This window comes from Myodes glareolus, chromosome 13 (genome assembly GCF_982192425.1).
Source record: "Myodes glareolus chromosome 13, mMyoGla1.1, whole genome shotgun sequence".
Lineage (NCBI taxonomy): Eukaryota > Metazoa > Chordata > Mammalia > Rodentia > Cricetidae > Myodes > Myodes glareolus.
In genome coordinates this window covers 29,483,976-29,507,764 of record NC_142038.1, presented here as the reverse complement: position 1 = coordinate 29,507,764, position 23,789 = coordinate 29,483,976, and the positions used below count along the sequence as shown (strand labels likewise).

The 23,789-nt window shown below is 41.7% G+C and overlaps 1 protein-coding gene across 3 annotated transcripts in view; it reads left to right on the top strand.

Moving 5' to 3' along the window:
• Positions 1–23,789, top strand: part of Isoc1 (isochorismatase domain containing 1) — a 72,041-nt gene that overhangs the window by 2,606 nt on the left and 45,646 nt on the right. The window contains exons 2-5 of one of the 3 annotated variants that reach the window (XM_087896045.1): positions 6,064–6,183; positions 6,292–6,495; positions 8,314–8,430; positions 13,540–13,647. In XM_087896045.1, coding sequence (XP_087752171.1) covers positions 6,064–6,183; positions 6,292–6,495; positions 8,314–8,430; positions 13,540–13,647 — 549 coding nt within the window. Of the gene's footprint in view, positions 1–6,063; positions 6,184–6,291; positions 6,496–8,313; positions 8,431–13,539; positions 14,030–23,789 lie in introns of those variants that run through there. The other 2 variants (XM_087896044.1, XM_087896046.1) reach the window with 2 other exon arrangements.

Here is a 23,789-nt window from a genome sequence, read left to right as displayed (position 1 = left end):
GCCATCTAAACGAAAAGACTCAGACTCTGTTTTGCCAGAAATAAATCATCCGATGAGGAGCCTTTTGGTGGTGTCTGGAAATATACTTTATGAATGAGTTTCCTAATTCTGCATACTAAATTAGTACAGTGATTTTTTTTTCTAGAACGATCTTGATGATAAATCATCTTTAATCTCATTAGAGAGCTTCCCATCCCAGCCTGTGCTGACTCAAATGTTTGCTCTACAGAATATCACCACAGCCGAAGAAAAATACTGTTTTTCTTAACCGTGTTAAAGATAAGGACATTATATTGGAAGATGTTAATGATTTACCTATAATTATATAACTGAACACAGTGAAACCGAGATTTGAACTCAGAGTCTAATGCCCACAGGCCTGGGCTGCCTTTGTGGGGCGGGGAAGCCTCTGTCTTAAATGAGTAGATACTGGGTCAGAGCCTTACCCAAGCTATGCGGTTGGATTGGAAACAGGACTTCAGTGCTGATCCCTCGACCCCTTCAGACTCAAGTAGATCGTGTTTATCTTGTGACTGTAATAGTTACCGTTGTTGAAAGGCAAATCACCTGTCTTACCACATTTCCCACCTCTAAACACTGTGGCCCAGGGACTGTCCGAAGCACTGCTGGCCTGAGGGACTGAAACCACACAGACATTCTCGGATTTCTAGGGGCTGCAGCCCTAGGGTGTGGGCAGGAAGGGTTCCTTCTGAGGGGCTGAGAGGAAGAATCTTTTCACCACCTTCTCTACCTCCTAGTGGAAGATTACGGCTTGTAGTTAGCATTGCTCCAGTCCCTGCTTTCGAGGCCAAGGCAATCTTGCTAGTGTCTGTCTGTCCATCTCTCTGTAGAAGCATTTGCTTTGCATACAGACACCAGTCATTGGCAGTTACACACCTTACTTCAACAGGTGACTTTCTCTCAAATCAAGTTTGTTATCGCAGTGACTCCAGCTCCTGGGGAGGTTGAAGGTCGTTCTCTCTGGTGCTGGGGTTAGGAATTTCAAGAATGACCTTGCAGGGGGTGGGGAAACACCATTCAATACCACATCTTACTTCCATTTCAGGAACTGGTATATATCAGTGTGTGTGTGTGTGTGTGTGTGTGTGTGTGTGTTGCTGAGTGGCCCGTGACTATTTTTTAAAATGGTCAGAGCACATGGCGTGACCAAGGTAATATCAGACTTTTCTGTGACAAGTCCGTAGGTGTTCTGTTCTACTCAGTATGAAATCTGAGGTCAGTGCCACACTATGGCGGGTCTAAAGGAAGTGGACAAAGAGTTTTCCACTTACATTCTCTCTCTCAAACTCTTGTTTCAGGAAGCTACTGATTAAAATAATCAAACTTTCATATTTAAATATGTCTATGCATGTATTTGTAGGTGATTTGCTTTTTGAATCTGCACTGATTTGCAGGTGCTCCATTATTTCTGCTTGTGAAGAGATTTGGTCAGATCGACTTCCATCATGGCAGAACGGGTCATCTTCCAGCTGTAGAACGTATATTTGGGGCAGTTGGCAATACTTTTAGGTATCGACTATTTAGATTTAAATTTTTTGAGTTGGGCTAAGAAATTCCTGAATTATAATTGAATTGTAATAGGAAGTTGTTGGAATCTATGTGTATTTAGGGATAAGGAGGAGACAGGATTAGATTAGGTGGGTAATACTGTTAGCATTTTTTGGTTTTTTTTGTTTTGTTTTGTTTTGTTTTCGTTCCTTTTGTGACTTGGTGGATCTGAGATTATTTCCACAGTCATGACTTATCTCCAGCTACCATGGCCCAGGGAAGCCAATATTTGTATTTTAAAGAAGACTTGTATTTTGGAAGTGTTTTGTTTTAGAGTTATGCTGCACTTGCTTAGATAGTACATACTTTCTGTATCCCTCTGTCCCACCAATTTCTCTGTTGTTAATATTGTACTTTTTTGTGGCTCGTTTGTCACAACCAATGAACTAGCTTGATGGCTTACTATGAACTCAGCTGCCCAATGGATTCTTTTTAAGTTGTTTTTTTTATCATTTTTAATTTTTAAGTACATATGTGTATTTGTGTGTGTGTATTAGTCAGGGTTCTCTAGAGTTGCAGAACTTATGGAATGAGTCTATATATGTGAATTTATTGGAATGACTTACATCATTACATTACATTACAATGGCTAGCTGTAAACAGAGAGTCCAAAAATCTAGTAGCTTCTCAGCCCCACGCGGCTGGGTGTCTCAGCTTGTCACAGTATGTACCGGAATCCCGAAGAAGTAGACTCCCTTGCCAGTGAAGGAATGGATGCGCTGGCAAGGCGAGGGCAAGCAGGTCAAAAAGAAACCCTTTCTTCTTCCATTGCCCTTTTCGACATCCAGCAGAACGTGTGGCCTACATTAGAGGTGTATCTTCCTACCTCAAAGTCTGGATTAAAAGTGTACGTCATCCCACCTCAAGTTCTGGGTCAGAGGCTGTGTCTTCCAGCCTCAAGATCCAGATCACAGGTATGCACTTCATTTCTGGATTGTTGTTTGTCCAGACATGGTCACGTTGACAACCAAGAATAACTGTCACAGTGGGTGTGTGCACGTGAGTGCAGGCGCTTGTGGAGTTCAGAAGAGGGCAGCAACTTGGATCTTGAGTTACAGGCAATTGTGAGCTGCCCAGAGAATGCTAGGAACTAAGCCTGGGGCCTCTAGAAGAACAGTGAATGCTTTTGACCAACCAGTGAGCCAGCTCTACAGCCCCCGCATACTGGATTTTACTAGATTTTTCTTCTTGTCTTTTCTCTGTTTGTATTTCAGGATGATCTTATTCACAGTCCAGGTCAGGATACCGTTAGATCTACATGCCTTACTGACATTGTGTCTTCCGGGCTGTGACACTTTCTTTGATTATGATTGTTATGAATGGCCTTGACAGTGTTGAAAAGCACTAGCCAGGTGTTTGGGTGGGGTGTCCTCAGTCTTCATGTGTATAGTGTTTTAGGGGTAAACTGTGATTGTGGGACCCTGAAGACCCATGAAGTCCATTCTCCCGTCAAGTACAACAGTGCGTTGGCATGACATTGTGGAGTGCGTGAGGCTTGCCTAGCTCACTGGTCTGTCTGATTTCTCCTGTGTCAGGAGAAGCTCGCCTGCCTTCACACTCTACCTCAGGCAGGCTTTTGCCAAGGGCAGCCACATTCAAGGGTCCAGGGAAATATCTGTGGCTTGCACGATCAGAAAACCCATCTTTACAATCAAACGTGTCACTGATCACTGTAGCATCTTCCTTTGCTTACAGAACAGGGGTCTATGGAGTGAGGACAGCTTTAGGGCTGCTTTTCCTTCTGACCTCAGACCATACATTCAGATATCTGACCATGTAAGGACTTGTTTATATAACTTAGTATCTTGACAAGTAATTTAACAAACTAACTTAATATTTTGACCTTTTTTCTCTTGTGGTCTCTCTAAATAGTGTATTATTTGACGTACCCCCCCCTTTTTGACACTCTAAATGAATATCAGAATGACATTTTCCTAATTTAGAACAATATGTTACTACCTTGCCAGACACCAGTGGAACTAAGTTTGGCTTGCTTTTTTTTTTTCTTGTATTTTGCATCTTTTTTTCCCCATATCCCCTGTCAGTTTCTGCCACTGTTAATTTGTCTGCCTCCGGCACTATATTGCTAATTGTTGGTAACTCTCTCGCTTTCTGTGAATTTAGAATGTAGGCTGCCAGCCTCCTACGGGGCCTACGTGTTAGACTATGTAGATGGAGTTGGTATGGGAGAGCTGGGGTGGGGAGCCTGTGTGACCTGTGTGTGTGAATAGTTGAGCGTGTGTGAACTGTGAGCATGTCAGGGCTTGACTCTTAGCAAGCTTATGTACTTGCCAGAGGTTTCCTGGGCAAACTTGCTGGCTCGTGGAACGGCGAGTTTGGTTAAGTTGTATTACCATAATTTCAAAGAGGCCACTTTTATAAGTAAATTGTTTTCTAGCATATACATTAATCACCGTGGCGCTGTGATACTTCCTGTTCACATTTATGAAGGAGATAGATGCTGAGCACAGTGAACTGAGATTCAATGTTTACTGGGATTTAAAAATGTGTAAGTCATTTGTAGTGATTGCTTTTAAAAATAATATCCCGAATGCTCTAAAATTGGTCTTCCTAGCTTCTGTGTGTAGGTCATGTTCCCTACTTTGGAAATGACTAAACTACAGGCATTAGGCAGGCACTCGGGCTCAGCTGATTAAGGCGCTGTCACCAAGCTTGATGACCTGAGGTCTAACCCCAGAGGCCATGATGCAGGAGGAGAGAAGGGTCTGGAGTTGCTGCCCCACTTCCCAGTGTAAATCCTAGAGCTTGCATGTACACAGACACACATACACTAGATAAATATACATAAACAAACAAACAAACATGTAAAAGGTATAATTTGAAAAGAGTGAGGAAACAGCCAAAGCACTTGAGCACTTATTTTACTAATAATGCTTTATTGGTAAAGTTGGAGTCTCTCCATAGTGTTGACTGACAGGTGGTTCTCGATCGCCCATGGTGGTTGTGGTTGAGTGTGCACGCTGTAGCCTCTGCTGCAGTGGGAGATGAAAGTCTACAGCCAGAGCACAGGCAGAAGCCATCAGAGCAGTTAGCATGGCCTCAGCACTGGCCATAAGACGTTTATTCCGAATCCCTGATAATCCACGGAGGACTTGTCTCCTCTTGAGTCTGCTGTATGCAGGGATGGTAAGGCCAGGTCCAGAGCTGAGCTGCTGCCGAGGCTACAGCCATGCAATTGGTACATAGGCCTCTCCAGGGAATTATTAATAATTGGTATCTATGGGTAATTTAGGATAATTAGAGGGGGTTTAGTGGGTGACTAAGAAGAGTAATGGCATCTGTTTCTTCTGGACAAACACTTTCTTTGTCTTGCAAAGTGGAAAGTAAAGCACCTTGGGCTTCCAAGTCTCTAGCAAAGGTGAATTCCTGTGTTCAGTGTGAGTTTTACAGTTACCGGCTCCTCACGGGACTGTTGGAGTGGGTTCCTTGCAGCAGATCTGAATCTTGGAAATTGGATTCCTGGTTTCTTTCTTAATTCATTACTGTTCCCACTCGTGACAATGTGTAAGAATTCACCCTTTGGTGTATTCCTTTCCCAGCCCAGGGCAGTTCCCCTGTGTCATTACTGTCCTTCAGGAGTCATCCTTGCAAGTGGCTTCGTCTTATTTTTATCTAGAGACCAGTGGTTTTGTATTTGCTCTGAATTAGTTTGTTTTCTCTTTGTTTTTAGTTTTATGCCTCATGGTCTCTGCTACAGATTATTTTTCAAATTGCTATTTTCTTTGCGTGCAATAGTTTAAAATATAATTTCCGTGTCTGTAATACCACTACCAGATTTGAATTTTACTATTGTAAATATTTTTTTCTGATTTGAAGATATAGTCACAATAAGATTCAACAAATACTTTCAGATTTTCACTGATATTCACTCAAAAATAAACAGTATAAGAAAAATATTCAAATTATATATAACTACCTGTTAATTTTTGGATATTTTCTTTTTCTTTTGTATTTTTATGTCATTGACTGCTATTCAAGTGTGCTGTTGTAAAAATTAACATTAGATGTTAACTTCTTCTTAGATGAAAGGAATTCTTTGAAACATGCACACATTTTTAATTGACTAAAATGTTTTTTCTCTGAATATATTAACATTCTTTAAACATTTAGATATTGTTAGTCTTTGCTTTATTTCTCCCTCCATACCAAGTGCAGTTTGGAGAATGTCTTTGGGGTTTTGTTTGTTTGTTTTTTGAGATAAGGTTTCTCTGTGTAGCTTTGGAGCCTGTCCTGGAACTCACTCTGTAGACCAGGCTGAGCTTGAACTCACAGAGATCTGCTTGTCTCTGCCTCTCAAGCCCTGGGATTAAAGGCCTGTGCCGCCACCACCCGGCTTGGATACTTTCTTGTGGTATTGGTTAAGTTGGCTTTCTGAGAGAGACCATAAGAACATTGTCTTCTCACACTGACCTCCCCTGGCCTTAAATGTCATTGAAATACAAACCCCAGGTCATCCTTGTCTTCTTTCCTCAGCTTACGACCCTGGGAAACCTCACGCCTCCCAGCACTGTGTTTTTCTGCTGTGACATGCAGGAAAGATTCCGACCAGCCATCAAGTACTTTGGAGACATTATTAGTGTGGGACAGAGACTGGTATGTCTGTCTGTCTGTCTGTTCCAATCTGCTGAGGCACAATATGCATTCATATCGCTACTCAACACATTTTTCTTTTTACAATTTTGTTTGATATTTTTCTTTCAGTTACAAGGAGCTCGGATATTAGGAATTCCCGTTATCATAACAGAACAGTACCCCAAAGGCCTTGGCAGCACGGTGCAAGAAATCGACTTAACAGGTGTCAAACTGGTTCTTCCGAAGACCAAGTTTTCTATGGTGTTACCGGAAGTGGAAGCGGCCTTAGCCGAGATTCCTGGCGTCCGCAGTGTTGTACTGTTTGGAGTAGAAGTAAGCACCCCCTTGGGTTTGGGGGGTGTGAGGTCTTGTTTACAGGATGCCAGTAGGTGAGTGGCCCTGAGGGGAAGTGGCCACCACTGGTTACATGTCCTCCACAGCATGGTACTGATTTAAATGCCTTGTGGCTGTTACCACCTTGAACTTTCACAGCCCTGTGAACTGTGAACCCTTTGTCTCCCAGGATCACAGATAAGAAACTAAAGTATAGCCATGTCAGTGCCTTGCCCATGGTCAGCCACCCAATGAGGAGGCAGCATTTGAATTTAGGCCAGTGATCCTCAGCTGTCCTGAGAACCGCCTGCGTTTTCTCTAAAGGCATTAATTATTTTTATTTGTGTGTTAGTGGGCTTCACAGGGGGCACCTTTTGTGCTTTACCCCACCTCACCCCATTCCCAAGGTTATATAGTTCACCATCCTGCAAGTAGGTTTGTATTCCTGCTCTTATGAAGAAAAAAAAAACAACATACTCATGGATTCCTGGTGCCAATTTTGGTTGATTTATTATGTTTTATTTTATTTATTTTTTGAGATAGGACCTTGCTAAGTAGCATGGAACTCACAATGTAACCTAGGCTGGCATTGAACTGATAGCAATCCTCCTGCGTCTGCCTCCTGCATGCAGAAATTGCAGGACTGTGCCTCTATACTCAGCTTATTTCTAACTTTTAAACAACTGAAATTTTAAAAATTATGAATTATGAACAAAATTATTAACATAATTTTAAAATTTAAAATTATGAACAAAATTATTAACTCACTGCGATAAAATAACACAAACTTAGCATGGTTATATTTTGATAATAAGGTTTTATCATAATAGATTTTTCAAAGCAGAAAAAAATGTAATCTTGTTTGATGCCCATTAAGTATTTTTTTTATATTTTCAGTTCAACCGTGAAATTAGAGAGGAAGCGTGTGTGTGCAAGTATATAGTACAAACGCGGCGGCTTTTGCATGTTTTTTTGTTCATCATACTTAGCTCTCATGCTCAGGTGAAATACTTTCAGAGCAGAGGAGTGCTTTAGGACTATCTGCATGAGGTAGTAGCTGGTCATTCACCAGAGCTTTCTAGTCACGTGAGGACAGTCGGCATTGGGCATGGTGGCGCTACCGAAAACATAACTCGCTGGTTATGTGACCTAGTTACCGTAGTTACCGTTAGAGGGAGCTTTTGCTTTGTGTCCTCTGCTGAGGCAAGTCAATGTCTGCAAAGACAGGGTCTGTGCAGTAATGGTAATAGATACTGAGTAAATCCTTATTTTCACATGAATAACCGAAGCTAGGTAATGCTGATTTATGCTCAAAACTACCTGGCTAGCTGGAGCCTAAGCTAAATGAGGAAAGGGCCATTCGATTTTCAGTCCTTTCTGTTCTGCCCTAATGTAGATTTACAAAATGTTTTTATGGGTTTTGGCCCGCATTGTAAATTATTTGCTTTCGCCTGTCTTTACTTCTGCATGACTCAGTTTCCCAGTAATTTCTGAGTCCTGCAGCTCATCCTCATTATGTACTTGATATGAATGTAGATAATAGTGAGTGTTAATAGTGAGCTTTCTCAAGGCCACTCCTAGGGCTTAGGTGAAAGTCAGCAGAAACTGCAGGGAATTCCAGAGTATGTTCAATGTGACCTTGAGAAACCTTGATAAAGCCAGCTGGAGAATGCTGATGTGTGTTAGAAATCACCTAGCTCAAGAGAACCTAAACAGGGCCGTTAAATATTACAGTGACCTCTTGCATCCTTTTTGAACTCAGATAAAGCACCAATAGTTTCATGCGTCCTTACATGTGATCCTTTGCTTTCCTGCTAGACGCACGTGTGTATCCAGCAAACTGCCCTGGAGCTGGTCGGCCGAGGCATTGAGGTTCACATCGTCGCTGATGCCACCTCCTCAAGAAGCATGATGGACAGGATGTTTGCTCTTGAGGTACTTGCTCTACTTAAAATTAAGTTCTTCATTGAGTTTTCTGAATAGCAAGACTTGGATATTTAGCAGTCTCTAATAATTTGCCTTTTAGACAAATGGCTTGGTCTTGGTATATCAAGACCATTACTTTTCAGAGAACAACTGTGCACTAGCTGGCCTTTCAGGTACCTACCTTGCTGTTCTACAGTTTTTCCTTGGGATTAAATTTCTAGAGATGCCAAAAATTCCTTGATCACTTTACCGTAGTGTTCAGGTAGCCGGGACTGAATTTTATAGAATCGCAAAGTAGAAACAATTCAGGCAGGTTAACTCAAGCAACATCTAGGCCCAGACTCTGGCAGAACGGATCTAAGCCTGAGTAACCTTTTGTAAATGACTGCTTCCTGGCTGACACTGGATCAGCCGTTCTTTATCAGTGTTGCCCAATAACCATCTGAACTAAGTCCTTCTGTTCCAAGACTGTTGAGGCTAGTAGTCCTTAATCCTGGGGATGTTTTTACTCCAGAATGAGTGTGTGTGTGTCTCTCTCTCTCATACTTAATTCTAATTCACCAATAACTTTGAATGTATATATGGATCTAATTTCAAACGACTTATTTTTTATTAAGAATGAACAATGCAGAACTAGCAAGATGACTCAGAAGGTAAAAGAGCTTGGTGAGGTAACCTGATGACCTGAGTTCAATTCCCGAATCCCACAGTGAAAGGGGAGGCGTGAATCTTGAATGTTATCCTCTCACCTCGACATGCACGGAGAACAATGTGTGGACATGTTCATGCACACACACACTAATAAGTAAAATACAGACTCAAAGCAATTTTAAATAAATGCCAAAGGGTTTGTTTTGTCGCGAGATCATGCAGTACTCTGGGTGCAAACTGATGTATGCATTGTTCTCTGTTAGAACTGCGTCAGCTCTGTAGCCCAGAGTGCCATCAAGCATGCAAAAGGAATGGACAGAAGAGGAAAGGCCACGGGGAACAGGCCGTAGGTAGCAACAACTGGTTGGCCTCCCTTCTTGGTTTTCCCCTAGAGAGTTGAATCCCTGTTGTTATTACAGATAGAAATTTGCTGTTTGTTTATTTGTTGTAGTATTTATACTTATTTGAGCATTTCATGCATTGTTTTTTGAGCATATTCGATTCTCTCCAGTGTCTCCATCCTCGAATCTCTTCCCATCCAAGTTTGAGATTACTCTTTTTTCTAGGTCCTTTCCCTGTCAAGTTCAGTTTGTGTGGGTCAGCTGGTCTTGGGTTGAGTTCAGCCCTGCAGTGTGATTGGTTAGCCTATCAGGCCTTGTGGACTTAAAAGAAATGGACTCGGACTCACCGTTCTCCTGGTGTAGTTGTGGAATTGTGTGTCCACCTTCCCCTCTCTGTGCTGGGATTTTATCTGTCTGGGGCTTATACGGGTCTCGCTTGTGAGTTCACTTGTGCATTTGCCCTGTGTTCCTAGAAAATACTGCGTCTTTGATGCTGTCTACCACTTCCCACTCTTCCAGCCTTTCCGTCCTTCCTCCTCAGAGACCCCAGAGCCTTGTGGTGTGGAGCCTGAAACCATTGTCCGATAGGTAGAAGTTTAGTTTGTTAAACCGTCCCCATGCACGTTGGGAATGTTAGTTTTCCTGGCTTTTAGTAAGTGGTGCTGCTTCTCCTGGAAGCAGAGATCTGTAAGCTCTCCTTCAGGCAGGAGTTCATTAGGACCCACTTTTCAGGTTTTCTTATTAAGCTGAGGTTTTACAGCTGCTGTCAAGCCGACCATCTGTCAGCCCGCAGCTGTCTTCAGCTACCTGCACAGGGGAAACTGTATTGTCATGGTAATGCTCAGACTTTGAAGTATTTCAAAGCCATGCAAACTAAACAAAGCCATGTTTGCTGTGAAGATATTTCCAGGATTTTCCTCCTACATTCGTATGAGCTTTATTTATGTCTTTATTCTTCTCTCATACCTTACATTCCGACCAGTGTTCCTCTCCCTCCATCCCTCCCAGGCCCTGCTCCCACTCCCCCAGACCTACTGTGCTTCCCATTTCCTTTCTGAAAAGTGCTGGCTTCCCAGGGATGTCAGCTGAATGCAGCATAATGGGCAAGACTAGGCGCACGGCCTCATATCCAGGCTGGATGAGACAACCCAGCAGGAGGAAAAGGGTCCCACAGAAGGCGAAAGAATCAGAGACATTCCCACTCCCACTCTTAGGAGTCCAACAAAAGCCCCGAGCTAAATGACCACATTATGTAGGCAGAGGGCCTAGTGCTGTCCCAGGCAGGCTCTGGTTGCCGCTTCAGTCTCTGTGAGCTCTGCTCTATTGATTCTGTGACCCTGGGACATTCTACAAAGGGACAGAAAGAGCCTGCTGGTGAGGTCAGGTGAGGTGTGCAGTGCCTGCAGGTGAGGTCAGGTGATGTGTGCAGTGCCTGCCGGTGAGGTCAGGTGATGGTGTGCAGTGCTTGCAGGTGAGGTCAGGTGATGTGTGCAGTGCCTGCAGGTGAGGTCAGGTGATGTGTGCAGTGCCTGCAGGTGAGGTCAGGTGATGTGTGCAGTGCCTGCAGGTGAGGTCAGGTGATGTGTGCAGTGCCTGCAGGTGAGGTCAGGTGATGTGTGCAGTGCCTGCAGGTGAGGTCAGGTGATGTGTGCAGTGCCTGCTGGTGAGGTCAGGTGATGGTATGCAGTGCTTGCAGGTAAGGTCAGGTGATGTGTGCAGTGCCTGCAGGTGAGGTCAGGTGAGGTGATGTGTGCAGTGCCTGCAGGTGAGGTCAGGTGAGGTGATGTGTGCAGTGCCTGACAGTTTGTCAGATGCTCCCCGTCATTGTATCTTGCTGGAGAGGACATGCCATTTGTCTCTAAAGTTTTGGGGGAAATGCTTTTTTATTCTGTGCACTGAAAGTTAACAGCAACATGGCCAGCGCCTCTTCTTCTTTGTTCCCTCAGAGCAGAACTACTTCAGACAATCCTTATCCATATTGCCTGTTGTATTCATTTCACTTGCAAGATGAATAATTAATAAGCCTAAGGCCTGTGGCCTGGACTTTATTTACTGGGAATTTCCTTGTATGTACTCGTCATCTGTTGGGGAGTGTCACCTTGGAATAAATAATGTTCATAATCGCATGATAGATTTCTGTGCCACCATACACTTACCTGATTTTGTCAGATCACAGAAGAATTGCAGAACGAATGAAGTAAATCCTCTCTTGAACTAGATGCCCCTGTAGTTTTGGGTGTTGCTTGAATATGAAGTGGGTTGGATGCTCCATTCCTGACATAGACAGTTTTACGTGTGCACACGAAGGAGCCTTCCTTTATCATTGGCCCAGTTGGACTGCCGGTGCAAGCATAAGGAGGGATCCTCCATAGCCAATGGCCAGTTTTAGCTCTGGAGACAAAGAGTGAGCAGGAACACCAGAAGCTGTTGCTACTGTCTGCTTAGGCTCCTCCCAGGTTGGGGAGGGCAAGCTCTGTGCACATACCCAGGATCCTGTTCTAAAAACTTTGCATTTTCTGTACCACACCTTCCTTCTCATGTGGATTCTTTGCTTAGTTATTTTTAAACCCTCAGTCTGTAAGGAGCACTGTACACCTCAGTGTGACCAGCTTCCTGCACCACCAAAGATCGCTAGGGTAGACGGACAAGACTATGGTTCGTACCACACTAGAAAAGGCCATGCCCTTTTCTAAGTTTCCCATAACAGATGCTTCTTGTGATAGCCATTTGCCCTTTCCCCCCGAGTGTCTGACTACTGATCAGAGTGGACCTCTGCCGTGGAATTATCCCCACCCCTTCCTACCCCCTCCTTTGCCTCCTTGAATTCCTATGGTTCTGCTGGAGAAGCCTGGCAAAGTCCTTCTGCCAAGAACAGTTCTGGTGGGCAACTGTACATAGTTACTGGTTTTATAGCCTTGTTTAATCATTCCAAAAAGTTCGTATCACAGAAGAGGTGGTGATTCCATTATTCCCTGGGGCAGATTCTCAAACCTCTCTTATGGCCCTTCACTTTTGACAATCATTCCTAAACCAGAGAATTCTTAATTATGCAAAGTCCTCAGGTGCTATTTTCTGCAGTCTGAAAAGAAGAATTTAAGAACCCTTATTTTATTAATGCAATTAAACTTCTATTGTATGTAGTTGGATAGCCAACTAGTAATAAAATAGTCTGGATAGCTATAATTATATCCATAGTAGAGATTATTTTCTAAATAAATAGGTACCAATAAATGGTTCCTGTTTGGATTACACTGCACAGGGTAAATACAGATGAAGCCCCTCTTTTGTTCTTGGTGTTAGAAATAAGAAAACAAAACAAAACCACAAGAGATTATCAAAGCTGGAAGCCAAAAGATGTCCGCATTTGAGGGAGTCAACAGAGGTGAAATGTTCCAGCCCTGAGAAGTGTGCACATGCGGAGTGCTGGATCCTAACCCAGTTTCTGTTGCTGTGATAAACATCATGACCAGAGCAAAATGGGGAGGAAAGGGTTGATTTCATCTTAACTCCCATGACATGGATATCACTAGCAAGAACTCAAGTCAGGAGCCCAGAGGCAGGACCTGGAGCAGAGGCCACTGAGGAACATTGTTTACTGCCTTACATAGCTTGTCTTTAAAATAACCTAGGGCCACCTGATCCAGGGTGGCACCACCCGTGGTGCAGTGGCCTTCCAACATCAACCATTAATCAAGAAAATGGCCCGGAGACTTGCCTCGGGGCCAGTGTGATGGAGACACTTCCTTAGTTAAGTTTTCCTCTTCCCAGAAGACCCCAGCTTGAGTATCAAGTTGACAGAGATTGCTGGCGCAGGTGGGGATATGACTTCTACCAGTGTCCTCTCTCTGCTCATGTTACATCATTAGCCTGGTAATCTAGTACCTACAGATCTTGATGCTGGCTCCCTGGCTCCCTTTACTGATGTCTAACCCATTACTAATTCGAAGAAGTACCCATGATGGGTTCGTGATCCATCTGGTTTTGAAATCTTTCTCTATCACTGAATTTATTGCTATGGCAGAGAACCATTGTTAGAGATGAAGACCCAAGTTATTGTCCGGGCCCAACTTCCGCTGTTTTTAAATCACCTCCATTTTCTAGCTCACTTCTTCTTTCTATTTTCTAGCGTCTTGCACGAACTGGGATCATCGTGACCACCAGTGAGGCCGTTCTGCTACAGCTGGTGGCTGACAAAGACCACCCGAAATTCAAGGAAATTCAGAACCTAATTAAGGCGAGTGCCCCCGAGTCTGGTCTGCTCTCCAAAGTATAGGATGCTTGAAGATCGGGATCCCCGACAGGACGGCAAGCCAGAAAAGCGCTTGTATCTGCTAAAACTAAAATGTTATTAAGTCAACAGCAGCTCCTCCTTTGCAGCTCTTAGTAACACTTAACTGGCTAGACCATTGGGTACAGCATTTAGTTCCAGACGTCCAGGCTTCCGGTGCTGCTTATCTTCTTTGTTTCTTAATGGGCTTTTATTTATTATTCAAATTACAATGGAGGTGCCTGTTTTGTCTACACCATATACTCTGACCATATCTTTCCAAAGTGCTCCCTCTGGTGAAGTTTTCTTAAATTGTGTACTTGACAGAAATAAAACTCCTCTGTCGTAATGATCTGACTTTTCTATAGTTGTGAAGCATCTCTTGTAATGTCAGTGTAGACGCGGCCGATTCCTGGGTGAGAACTGACAAACAGGACAATGGATTGTCACCTACGTCCCTCACAGTGCAGAGCTGCTGACTGAGTGAGGTGCACTGATTAAACCAGAGCAAATTATCTTCACCGTTGTGTGTCCGTCTCGACTGGGCCGGTTTTCTCATTCCTGTTAACCATCTTTGTGGATTTCCTTCCTCTGGCTAGTGATCTATGGTAATGTTCTTGTTCTTCTTCCACTGGACGTTTTACATGCTCGTTGGTTATTTTAATCTTGTGAACAGGTGGGCGTGATTTGCAGCGCTGGATAACTGACAGGGTTACCCTAACAGTAATGCCTTGACAGTCTTTCTGAGTGCATCTTTTGGTGCACACGGGAGTTAGTGGGGAAGTAAACACTACGTAAAATGTAGTTTTAAAATGTCCATGTTTCCCTTTGTATTTTCTCTCCCTGCCGTGCATACATTGTTTCTGCTGACGTCATCAACAGTGACTTGGTAGGGATAATACTCTGGTCATTGTTAGCCCATCAGTAAGTTTATTTTCACTTAAGACTTACTAGTGCTTAAAAAACTTTTTAAAGTGTGTTGTGATATGTGGATCATTACTCTCTTTGTATTAAAGGAGAGAAAATGTATTACATGGGTGAAATGGTTTTGTTTCCCGTGACTCCATGAGTGTTAGTCAAGGACTTCTAGGGACTTTTCAGAGGTAGCAGATTTAATATTTATAATCATACAACTCATGGGACCTTTCAAAGGAGGAGAATCCTTTGCAGTCCTAGACTGATGGAGTTGTTCCAGGGCCTTCCTGTTGGAGCTGTAGGGATGTGTTTTGTTCTTTGAGCCTTTTAAGACACCACAGCCTAGTGTTCTTGGTGTGCTCAGATGTTTGCTTTAGAGTAATGGCTCTCAATCTCTGGGTCACCATGCCTTTGGGGATCTAATAATCCTTGTATAGGGTTCGCTTATCAGATAATCTGCGTATCGGGTATTTACATTACAATTCATGATTAGCAAAATTACAGTTATGAAGTAATAATGAAATAATTTTATGGTTGGAGTTTTCACAGCACGAGGAACTGTACTAAAGGGTCCATCACAGCATTAGGAAGAGTGAGAACCGCTGCTCTAGAAAATGAGAAAGAAGCATCATATAGTTATCTACCTTTTAAAATAATTTCTAATAAATGTGATCCAGTGTTTTTCATACTTTTATTATCTGGAGAGCTTGTTAAAATACTGATTTTATCTTTTTTTTCTTCATTTAAATTAAAAAACAAAAATGGCGTTGCCACTGGCGAAGCAAGGTTTTAATTTAGAATGGCTTCCTTCCTTTGTTCCCACGCCTCTCCCATCTCAGCGAGACACCATGGCAGCAAAGCCTCGTCACAGCTGAAGCCAGCTATGTGACCCTGGATTACTGTCCTTTGGAAGCCATGTCTGAGAACAACAGACTGTTTTCTTCTCAATTCTAGAGAGGTGTGGGGCTCACTGTGCTGAGATCAAAGCTGATATGGCAAAGCCGTGATCTTTCTGGAGGCTGTAGAGGGGATGATCAAGATTCAGCAGCTCCATGCTTCTAGAATCCACTCGGGTTTTTGGTTTTGATTTTGGTTTTGTTTTATTTGTTTGTTTTTCCCATTACTGCCGTCTTCTCAGGCAAGGAGTATGGGTCTAGTCCCAGGTCCCTTCTGACTTTTCTTCCTCCTCCTGTCTGGCCTAAGATCTCCTGTGATTCAAGGTCCCTGATTACCAACTGTTATCCACCTGCAGCCTTAACACCCTTTGACCATGTAGCACGGTTCCAGGCTCCAGGGATAAAATCATGGGTACCTTCAAAGGCCATTGTCGTTACACATTTATCAACTAGTAAATATGAATTGAATTAATTCAATTGTATCAGGTCCAGGAATGTAAATATGCGGAGGCTCAGAACTTTTGTGAACTCTGCCTTCTCCTGTTTTGTGAACCATGCCAAGAAGGTGGCAAGGCTTTTACTTTGTGATTATAGGAAAACTAAACTGATTGTAATACATTAAGCTTTGGAACAGAAGTGTCCATAACTCTGTAGGATGGTGAAATCCTTTTTATTGACCTAAATAAAGAACTTAAGGATGTAAGCAAGAAGGGTCTGGTGTATTGAATCTCAAGGGGCCTGGGAACAGCATGAGGTTCCTTATGGAAATACTCAATGTCTGTGCAAACTTAATCTAAAATTGAGCTGGTAACTTACTCCAGCCAGGAAACCGAATACTCTGTTATGTTCACTGAAATGGCACATTTCTCTATTAAAGTGGGTGACTTTCCCTTTCAAAATTGTTATTTGGGCTAGTATGACTTTATAGCTGAGGAGAAGGATGAAGACCCCACTCAAAGGTTCATTTTGGTTCTGTAACTGCAGACTTTGGAGACACAGTGTTTGGACCACAGCGATGGCTTTTCCAAATGTTTACAGTACGAGGAGAACCAGTTACGTGTCTCCAGCCTGTGCTTTTCACTTCATCGGAGATACCAGGAGGTATTACTCCACAGTGCTGGGGCCAGCAGGGTGGAGGAGCAATAGATGAGCCCGGGAAAGGCCCATGCTCATCGGGGTACCCTTCTTCTGTTTTGATGAGCGAAGCTTCTGGGCTGTGCTTGTCCTCGGACAGCTTTGGGCAGGTGGAGGGTGCTCTCCCTCGAATGCTGTTTGTGCACTCAACAGTCTCTGTTCATGACAGCTTTCTCTAAAGCTTATCTTCCCAACTAACTTGAGGAAAAAAATAGCAAACAGTATGGAAATAGTAATTGTTTTAATTATCAAATAATCCTAAATAGATTTCCCCATGTAGAAACTGGAATGACTGGTTTAGCTCTCGCTGAACACTGCTGGAGCTGTTAAACTCTTGATTTGAAAAACATCAACCCACGAATTATCACAATATATAGCAGTTATGTATTGTGTGTATATATATATATGTATGTATATTATATATAGATCGAATTAAGATGAATTTTTTCATACTTGGAATTGACTCCTAAAATTCTTACCTTTGTGTCATCTTTTACATTAGTTTCATTTACTGTGTATGACAAACAAGAAAACATCTTACCAAGGCCGTTTAGTCTTAGGACACAAATGCTGGCAGTTTGCCGAGAATAGCTCTTAAGTGAACTCACCACGTGTCCAAATGTGAGAAATACTGGGCGTTCTGTCTATTTTTCTTGCATGTATATTGTGTTGGCCATGGGGCAGAGACCCCAGGACCATTCGCAAAATCAGAGTCGGAATTTGAGAGTTTTTATTAAGCCATCTGGAGACTGCCTGGAGAGCGAACTACTCTCACAGAGGAGTTCACGACTGCTTTCTGCAGGGAGCTTTTAAAGGCAAAAGCCCATATCCTGGCGACCAGTTGCAGGCAAGGAGAGCAAGCAAGCAGTTTAACAGAAGCAGAAAGCAGCAGTTAGCTGGGCATCTTGACCTCATGTCTCTGGGATAGGGTTGGATGATTTTTTAAGGGACTTTCCCATAGGAGAGAGTAGGGGCAAGAGGTTCAGTTCTGAGTCAGACCTTAGATGGCTGCAGCAGGGACAAGATGGAGGAACCTCATCCCCATTACAGTGTCTGTGGTATGCATGACTATGTAAATATGTCCCAATATGTGGCCACAAATGTGTGGAAGGGTGTATGTTATTATGTGTGCAGGTGTATGTGGAAGCCTGACATTGATACCTGCCGTTCTCCTCTTCCTCGGCCATTCTCTACTTTATTCTTTAAGGCAGATCCCCTTAGCTGAACCCAGTCCTCACTGATTGAACAACTGGTCTAGCTAGCCAGCTTACTCTTGGAATCCCACTCTGCCTTTCAAGAGCTGGAATTACAGGCAAGGCACTATGTTCACCTAGAGTTTGCTTGGCTCAGGGGGCAAGCACTTTATCAACTGAACCGTCTTCCCAGACCTGATGACCAATATATTAATAGCTTTGTGGTTTTATTGACAGTGTATACATTGATGAGGAAACATTAAATAAGCCTTGCTTTTGTTTGCTAACTGTATTTCACAATTGGGAAAACTCAGCATGCTTTCGGCATTTATATGCCGAAAGCTTCTTTTGACCTGAAGTGTCTAACTGATATGTTGATCCTTAGGAAAAAGATAATCCCAGTTTATTTGCTGTGGGGAACAGAATCCTGAAATAGCCCTTAATTTTCCACTCCTGGTGTATAAGTACTTTCTCTAACTGCCAATATAGGTTACTAAATACAGCTGAGCTTATTAAGTTCTCAGAACAGTTTAATGGACGGACTTTGCCTTGGTGGTGCTCTTCTGAGCCACTGAGACCTGGTTTCTTAAAAGGGAGCTGGCAGATTGTGTACTTCCATCTCGAGGGATTAGCCCAGTGAGCTCGCCTCAAGTCCCTTTCATGCATTCTCCACAACCCCCCAAATCTTGTCCATGTCTGTTGTCCCTCCCTAATCTGGCCACCCTTGCATATCCCTCAGCTAATCCCTAGGAATCAGCTAAGACCCATCCTGACTACCCTGACCCACACGCCGTTCTCATACCAAAGATCTATCTCTATGCTCCATCTTGGAGCAGGGTAAATATCCTGCACAGCGACCCAGTCTTCTCTGTGCGTCTGACTTCATTCGATCTAAGTCATTTTCAGACTCTAGAACTAACCCACCCATTGTTATGCCCAGTTTGTGGAGTTCCCCAAAAACCAACAAGGAGACTTAGTCCTTTAAGTATTCTTGTTCAAGTTTGAATTTGGACTCTCAGTGGGTCCAACACATTAGAACGAACAGAGAGCATTGAGTTCAGTTGGGGTGGGGGTTTTATAATAGCAGAGGTTGGGGTAAAGGAATTCTAAGATCCAGGACCCCTGATTGACTGACATTTGTCTAGGGATGCCCTGGTGAAATCAGGTGATCCTATATACATTAATTGGAATGTTAGGTACTTTCCCCTTAGAGGTTCGTTCCTAGGTAGTGCCTGGGTGGTTCCAGTTTGTGGTCTTTCTTGAAACCAGGTATTCCCTTAGGGTAAACTACTGAGACTCAAGCCTCTATTGAGCTTGTCATGGCTGGACCATACCACACGTTCTCTTTCCTGCCCCATTCTCTGTCCATATCGTACATACAACTAAGACATTGGCATGCCCATATCTCATTACCAAAATACAAACAGTATGAAAGATCGAGCCTGTTACTTCCCTTCCTACACCTGCTAGACCTGTAGAAAGGTTTGCCAATTGCCTAAATGAACTCCAGGACATAGAATTTAAAAGAAAAACCATAAACTTTATCAAAGAATTGAAGGAGTTTAACACAAACAAACAGCTTGGTGAAATTAATGAGAAAGACTTTACGGAGTATATTTGTCTGAGTGATGATGCCAAGAAGACACAAATATAATCCTGATAAAATGATGAAGATAATACAGAACTTGAAGACACAATTCTTGAAAGAGAGACATGGAAGAGCTCAAACTGAAATGAAGATGGAATTGAAAACCCAGTAACCCAACAAGAAAACTCAAAACAAAGCCATATAAGTAGAAGAAATTAAGCCAAAGATAGAATATCCATAAAGTAAAGGATCTAGACAAAGTAATCAAGGAGTGTTAAAATTGTTTTGAAAACACAGAAAAGGAACATACAAGAATGGAAGGATAGCATAAGAAGGGAGAAAAATCCCAAGTCAGTGGCTTAGACAAGATCTTCAACAAGATCATAGGGGTAAAAATTAGCAAAAAAGAAACAAAGACGTAAAAAAAAAATACACAGAACACCAAACAGACAAGACCAGAAAACAAAATCCCAAAGGCATACAATAGTGAAAACACTTAAGTATACGTTTAAAAAAAAAAAGTATATTGAAAGCTGAAAGAGGAACAAACATAAGTCACATATAAAGGAAGACCCATCAGAATAGCAGTTTACTTCTCAAAGGAAACTTGGAGAGGCTGGAACAATGCATTCAAACTCCTAAAAGACCATGAGTACCAACCCGTGTTGATGTGTGTAGCAGAACAATTCACCATAGTTGAAGGAGAAAGAAATTTTTTCCATGTTATAAAAAGCCTAAAAATTTTATGTCCAACAAACCAAACCTAAAGTAAGCACAGGAAGCAACTATTAAGGGCTGAAGAGAGTAATGAACACAGCCAAAAAATTGGAAGAAAATATGGAACCATAATTACTAAAACACAAAGGACCCCTGAGAACACAACACCAAATATCAACAACACAATGACGATAATTAACACACACGTACCACACAAACACATTTCTTTCTCTTTTTTAAAACTAATATTTTTATTGATTATCTGGAAATGTCACATGAAGCAGTCTGATCACAGTCTCTTCCCAATCCTCTCAGGTCCACTCCCCACCCCTTGTGGCCTCCACCCCCCCTCAAAAAAAAGGAGGAGGAGGAGGAAGAAGAACCAAGTCCTTTTCATGCTACCCATATACTTAAACTATTCAAAAGCAAAAAGAGAAAAACAACTTCTTCTATGAAGCCATTATTACTCTAATACCAAAATCTGGTAGTGACACACATAAAAGAAAATTACAGGTTAGTATTCCTGATGAACACAAATTCACAATTACTCAATAAAATACTTGTAAAAAATACAAACATATATCAACAAGATTATACAACGAGACCAATTTGGCCTTATCCCTGGAATGCAGGAATAGTTCAATATACTATCAATCAAGTTAGTATATATAATAAGCATTTTGAACTTAAAAACATAAATGGACTCAAACACAAAAATCATTTGATCATCTCAATAGATACATAAGAGGCCTTTGACAAAATCCAACATACATTTTAATAGTTCTAGAAAATGTAGCACTAGAGAGAGTATACTTTCATAAAGATCTAGCTATGAGAAACCCAAAACCAGCATCATCCTAAGGAGTAAAACTCGAAGCAGTCCCATTGAAATTAGGACTAGACATTATCCACTCTTTTAACTGTAACTGGAAGTTTTTCTCCTGCTGGCCAGTTCCCGAATAAACACTCAGAGACTTATATTAATTGTAAAAGTTTGGCTGATGGCTCAAGCTTATTACTAACTAGCTCCTACTTTTAAATTAACCCACTTTCCCCAGCACTTAGGAGGCAGAGGTAGGCAGATCTCTGTGAGTTTGAGGCCAGCCTGATCAACAAGAGCCTAGCTCCAGGACACTTAGGATTGTTACACAGAGAAACCCTTTCTCAAAAAACAAAAACAAAACAAAAAATTTAACCCAATTCTATTATTTTATGCTTTATCGTGAGACATGTGGCTTGTTACCTCACATTTTACTTCTACTGTCAAAATTCTGATGCTGGCATCTTGCAGACTCTGTCTTCCTTATCCTTTATCTTTATTTGGATTTCCCACCTAGCTATATTCTGCCTTTCTGTTGGCCAAATCAGCTTCTTTATTAACCAATGGTAATAAAACATATTTACAGCATACAGAAGGGCATCCCACATCAATTGAGTTCTTGTCAGTATTGTTCTAGAAGCAAAAACTAGAGCAATAAGGTAAAATGAAAAGAACGAAATGGATATGAAATTTTATAAAACTATCCCTATTTACAGAGGACATTATACATTAGTTATCTCCACAATTTTACCAGAAAACTTCTATAAAATGATAAATTCTTCAGTGTAGCAAGATACAGAATCAGCTTGTTCAAATCAATCTTTTATATACACTACCAAAAACCATATAGAGAAAGAGATTATGGACATATTCTCATTCACAATAGCCTCAAAGAAAATAAAATATCTAGTAATAAACCTAACCAAGGAAGTGAAAAGCCTCTACAGTGAAAATTTATAAACTCTAAAGAAAGGCATGAGAAAATTTCATGCTTGTGGGTTAGTAGAATCAATATTGTGAAAATGATCATTTTATCAAATGATGTATATAGATTCAAAACAATCCCAATCATAATCTCCATCTTACTTTTTACAAAATTGAAAAAAAAAATATCCTAAAACTTATGTAGAACCAGAAAAGACCCAGGATAGCTAAAACTATCCTGAGCAAAAAGAATAATGCTATTCCAGATCTTAGATGCATTACGGAATCATAGTAAGCAAAACAGTATAGCACCCACACAAAAACAAACATGTACATCAATGAAACAAAACTGAAGACTTAAACACCTAACTTCAGTCATTTAATATTTGATAAAGATGCCAAATTCATACTCTGGGGAAAGAAAACATCTTTAATAAATGATACTGGGATAACTGGATGTTCATATGCAGAAGAATCAAACTAGACATATGTATCATATTGCATAAAATCTAAATGTAAATTGGTCAAAGAGGTAAATGTGAAACCCTAAACACTGAAATTGCTAGATGAAAACCTAGGCACTGTCCTACACATAAACCTGTAGGAAAGGACTTCCTGGAAAGGATTTAATTTGCCAAAGAATTAAGACCAATGATTGACAACTAGGACTTTATAAAATTAAAAAGCTCCCAGGTGATGAAACAATGAAATGAAAACGAAGCCCACAGAATGGGAGAGAATCTTTGCTGCCTACCTGGCAAAGGATTAACACCCAGAATATATAAAGAATTAGAAAACAAAACAACAACAAGACTACTGAAGTGGCCTATTTTAAAAAAAAAAAATGGGGCCTCAAACTTCAGCAGGGTGATGTGGGAGGTAATACATACTGTTAATATGCTTTATTGCCATTGGTTAATGAAGAAGCTGCTTTTGACCAATGGCTTAACAGAGGAAAGCCAGCTGAAAGAGATATATACTGTTCCTTCAACCGTTAAAAAAAAAAAAGTGAAATTGCAGGTAAATGGATGGAACTTAAAAACATATTAAACAAGGTAACCCAGACCCAGAAATGCATTCGTCTCATTGTTCTCTGTCATCTGAGACACCTGGCTCCAAATTTTTAGATGTGATACACCTTGTAAGGTAACTGCTGAAACCATGAAAGTAAAAAAAAAAAAGTTGGGGGAGTAAGGGAGCAACTGAGAAGGGAATGACAGGGTACACATGATCTACTGGGTGAAATAGAGAAATTGGTAGGGGAAAATCTCATTAAAGATAGGAAAGGGAGATAAATATAGAAGATGGGGGAGGAGGGTAAAATCACAGAATGTCTGTAAATGTCATAAGGATCATATTGTTAACTACTTAGACACGCCTAAAATACACACAAGTTGATGTATATGTATACATATATGCTTTACCCTCTGTTTTGCCATTTGGGCTGACAGTGTTTCCTCCAAGAGCCAAAGATGACCTAACAGAAACCCTAGCACAAGACTTAAGAAGCTTTTCTTCACTTACTTGTCAGGACTGTCCGAGAGACTGCCAAAACACTACAGGGTATTTCTATTGCTCTTGCCCATGAGGTGCCCCAGGAGTGGAAGATGAGTCCCTACTGTTGATCACAGTATGTACTTCAGACACAGGGCCCAGGGGTTCCTTAGGCAGAACTGACCTGAAAGCCTCCTCCCCAATGACTAGCTTTCATGGTCCCAGAAGGTGCCATTCAAGCTTTCAAAGAAGCGTAGGTACCAGCTGTCTTACCCAGCTGTGAAGTCTATGAGCCACAGCAATGACCAGCATAGCACAATAGCCCTAAGTGTGAAGTAGTGGTACCTATACTTTGGCTCTATGAAACATTACTCTAATTATTTTTTATCAGTAAAAGTGTAATCAATTATTGGGGTAAGAGCCTGAAA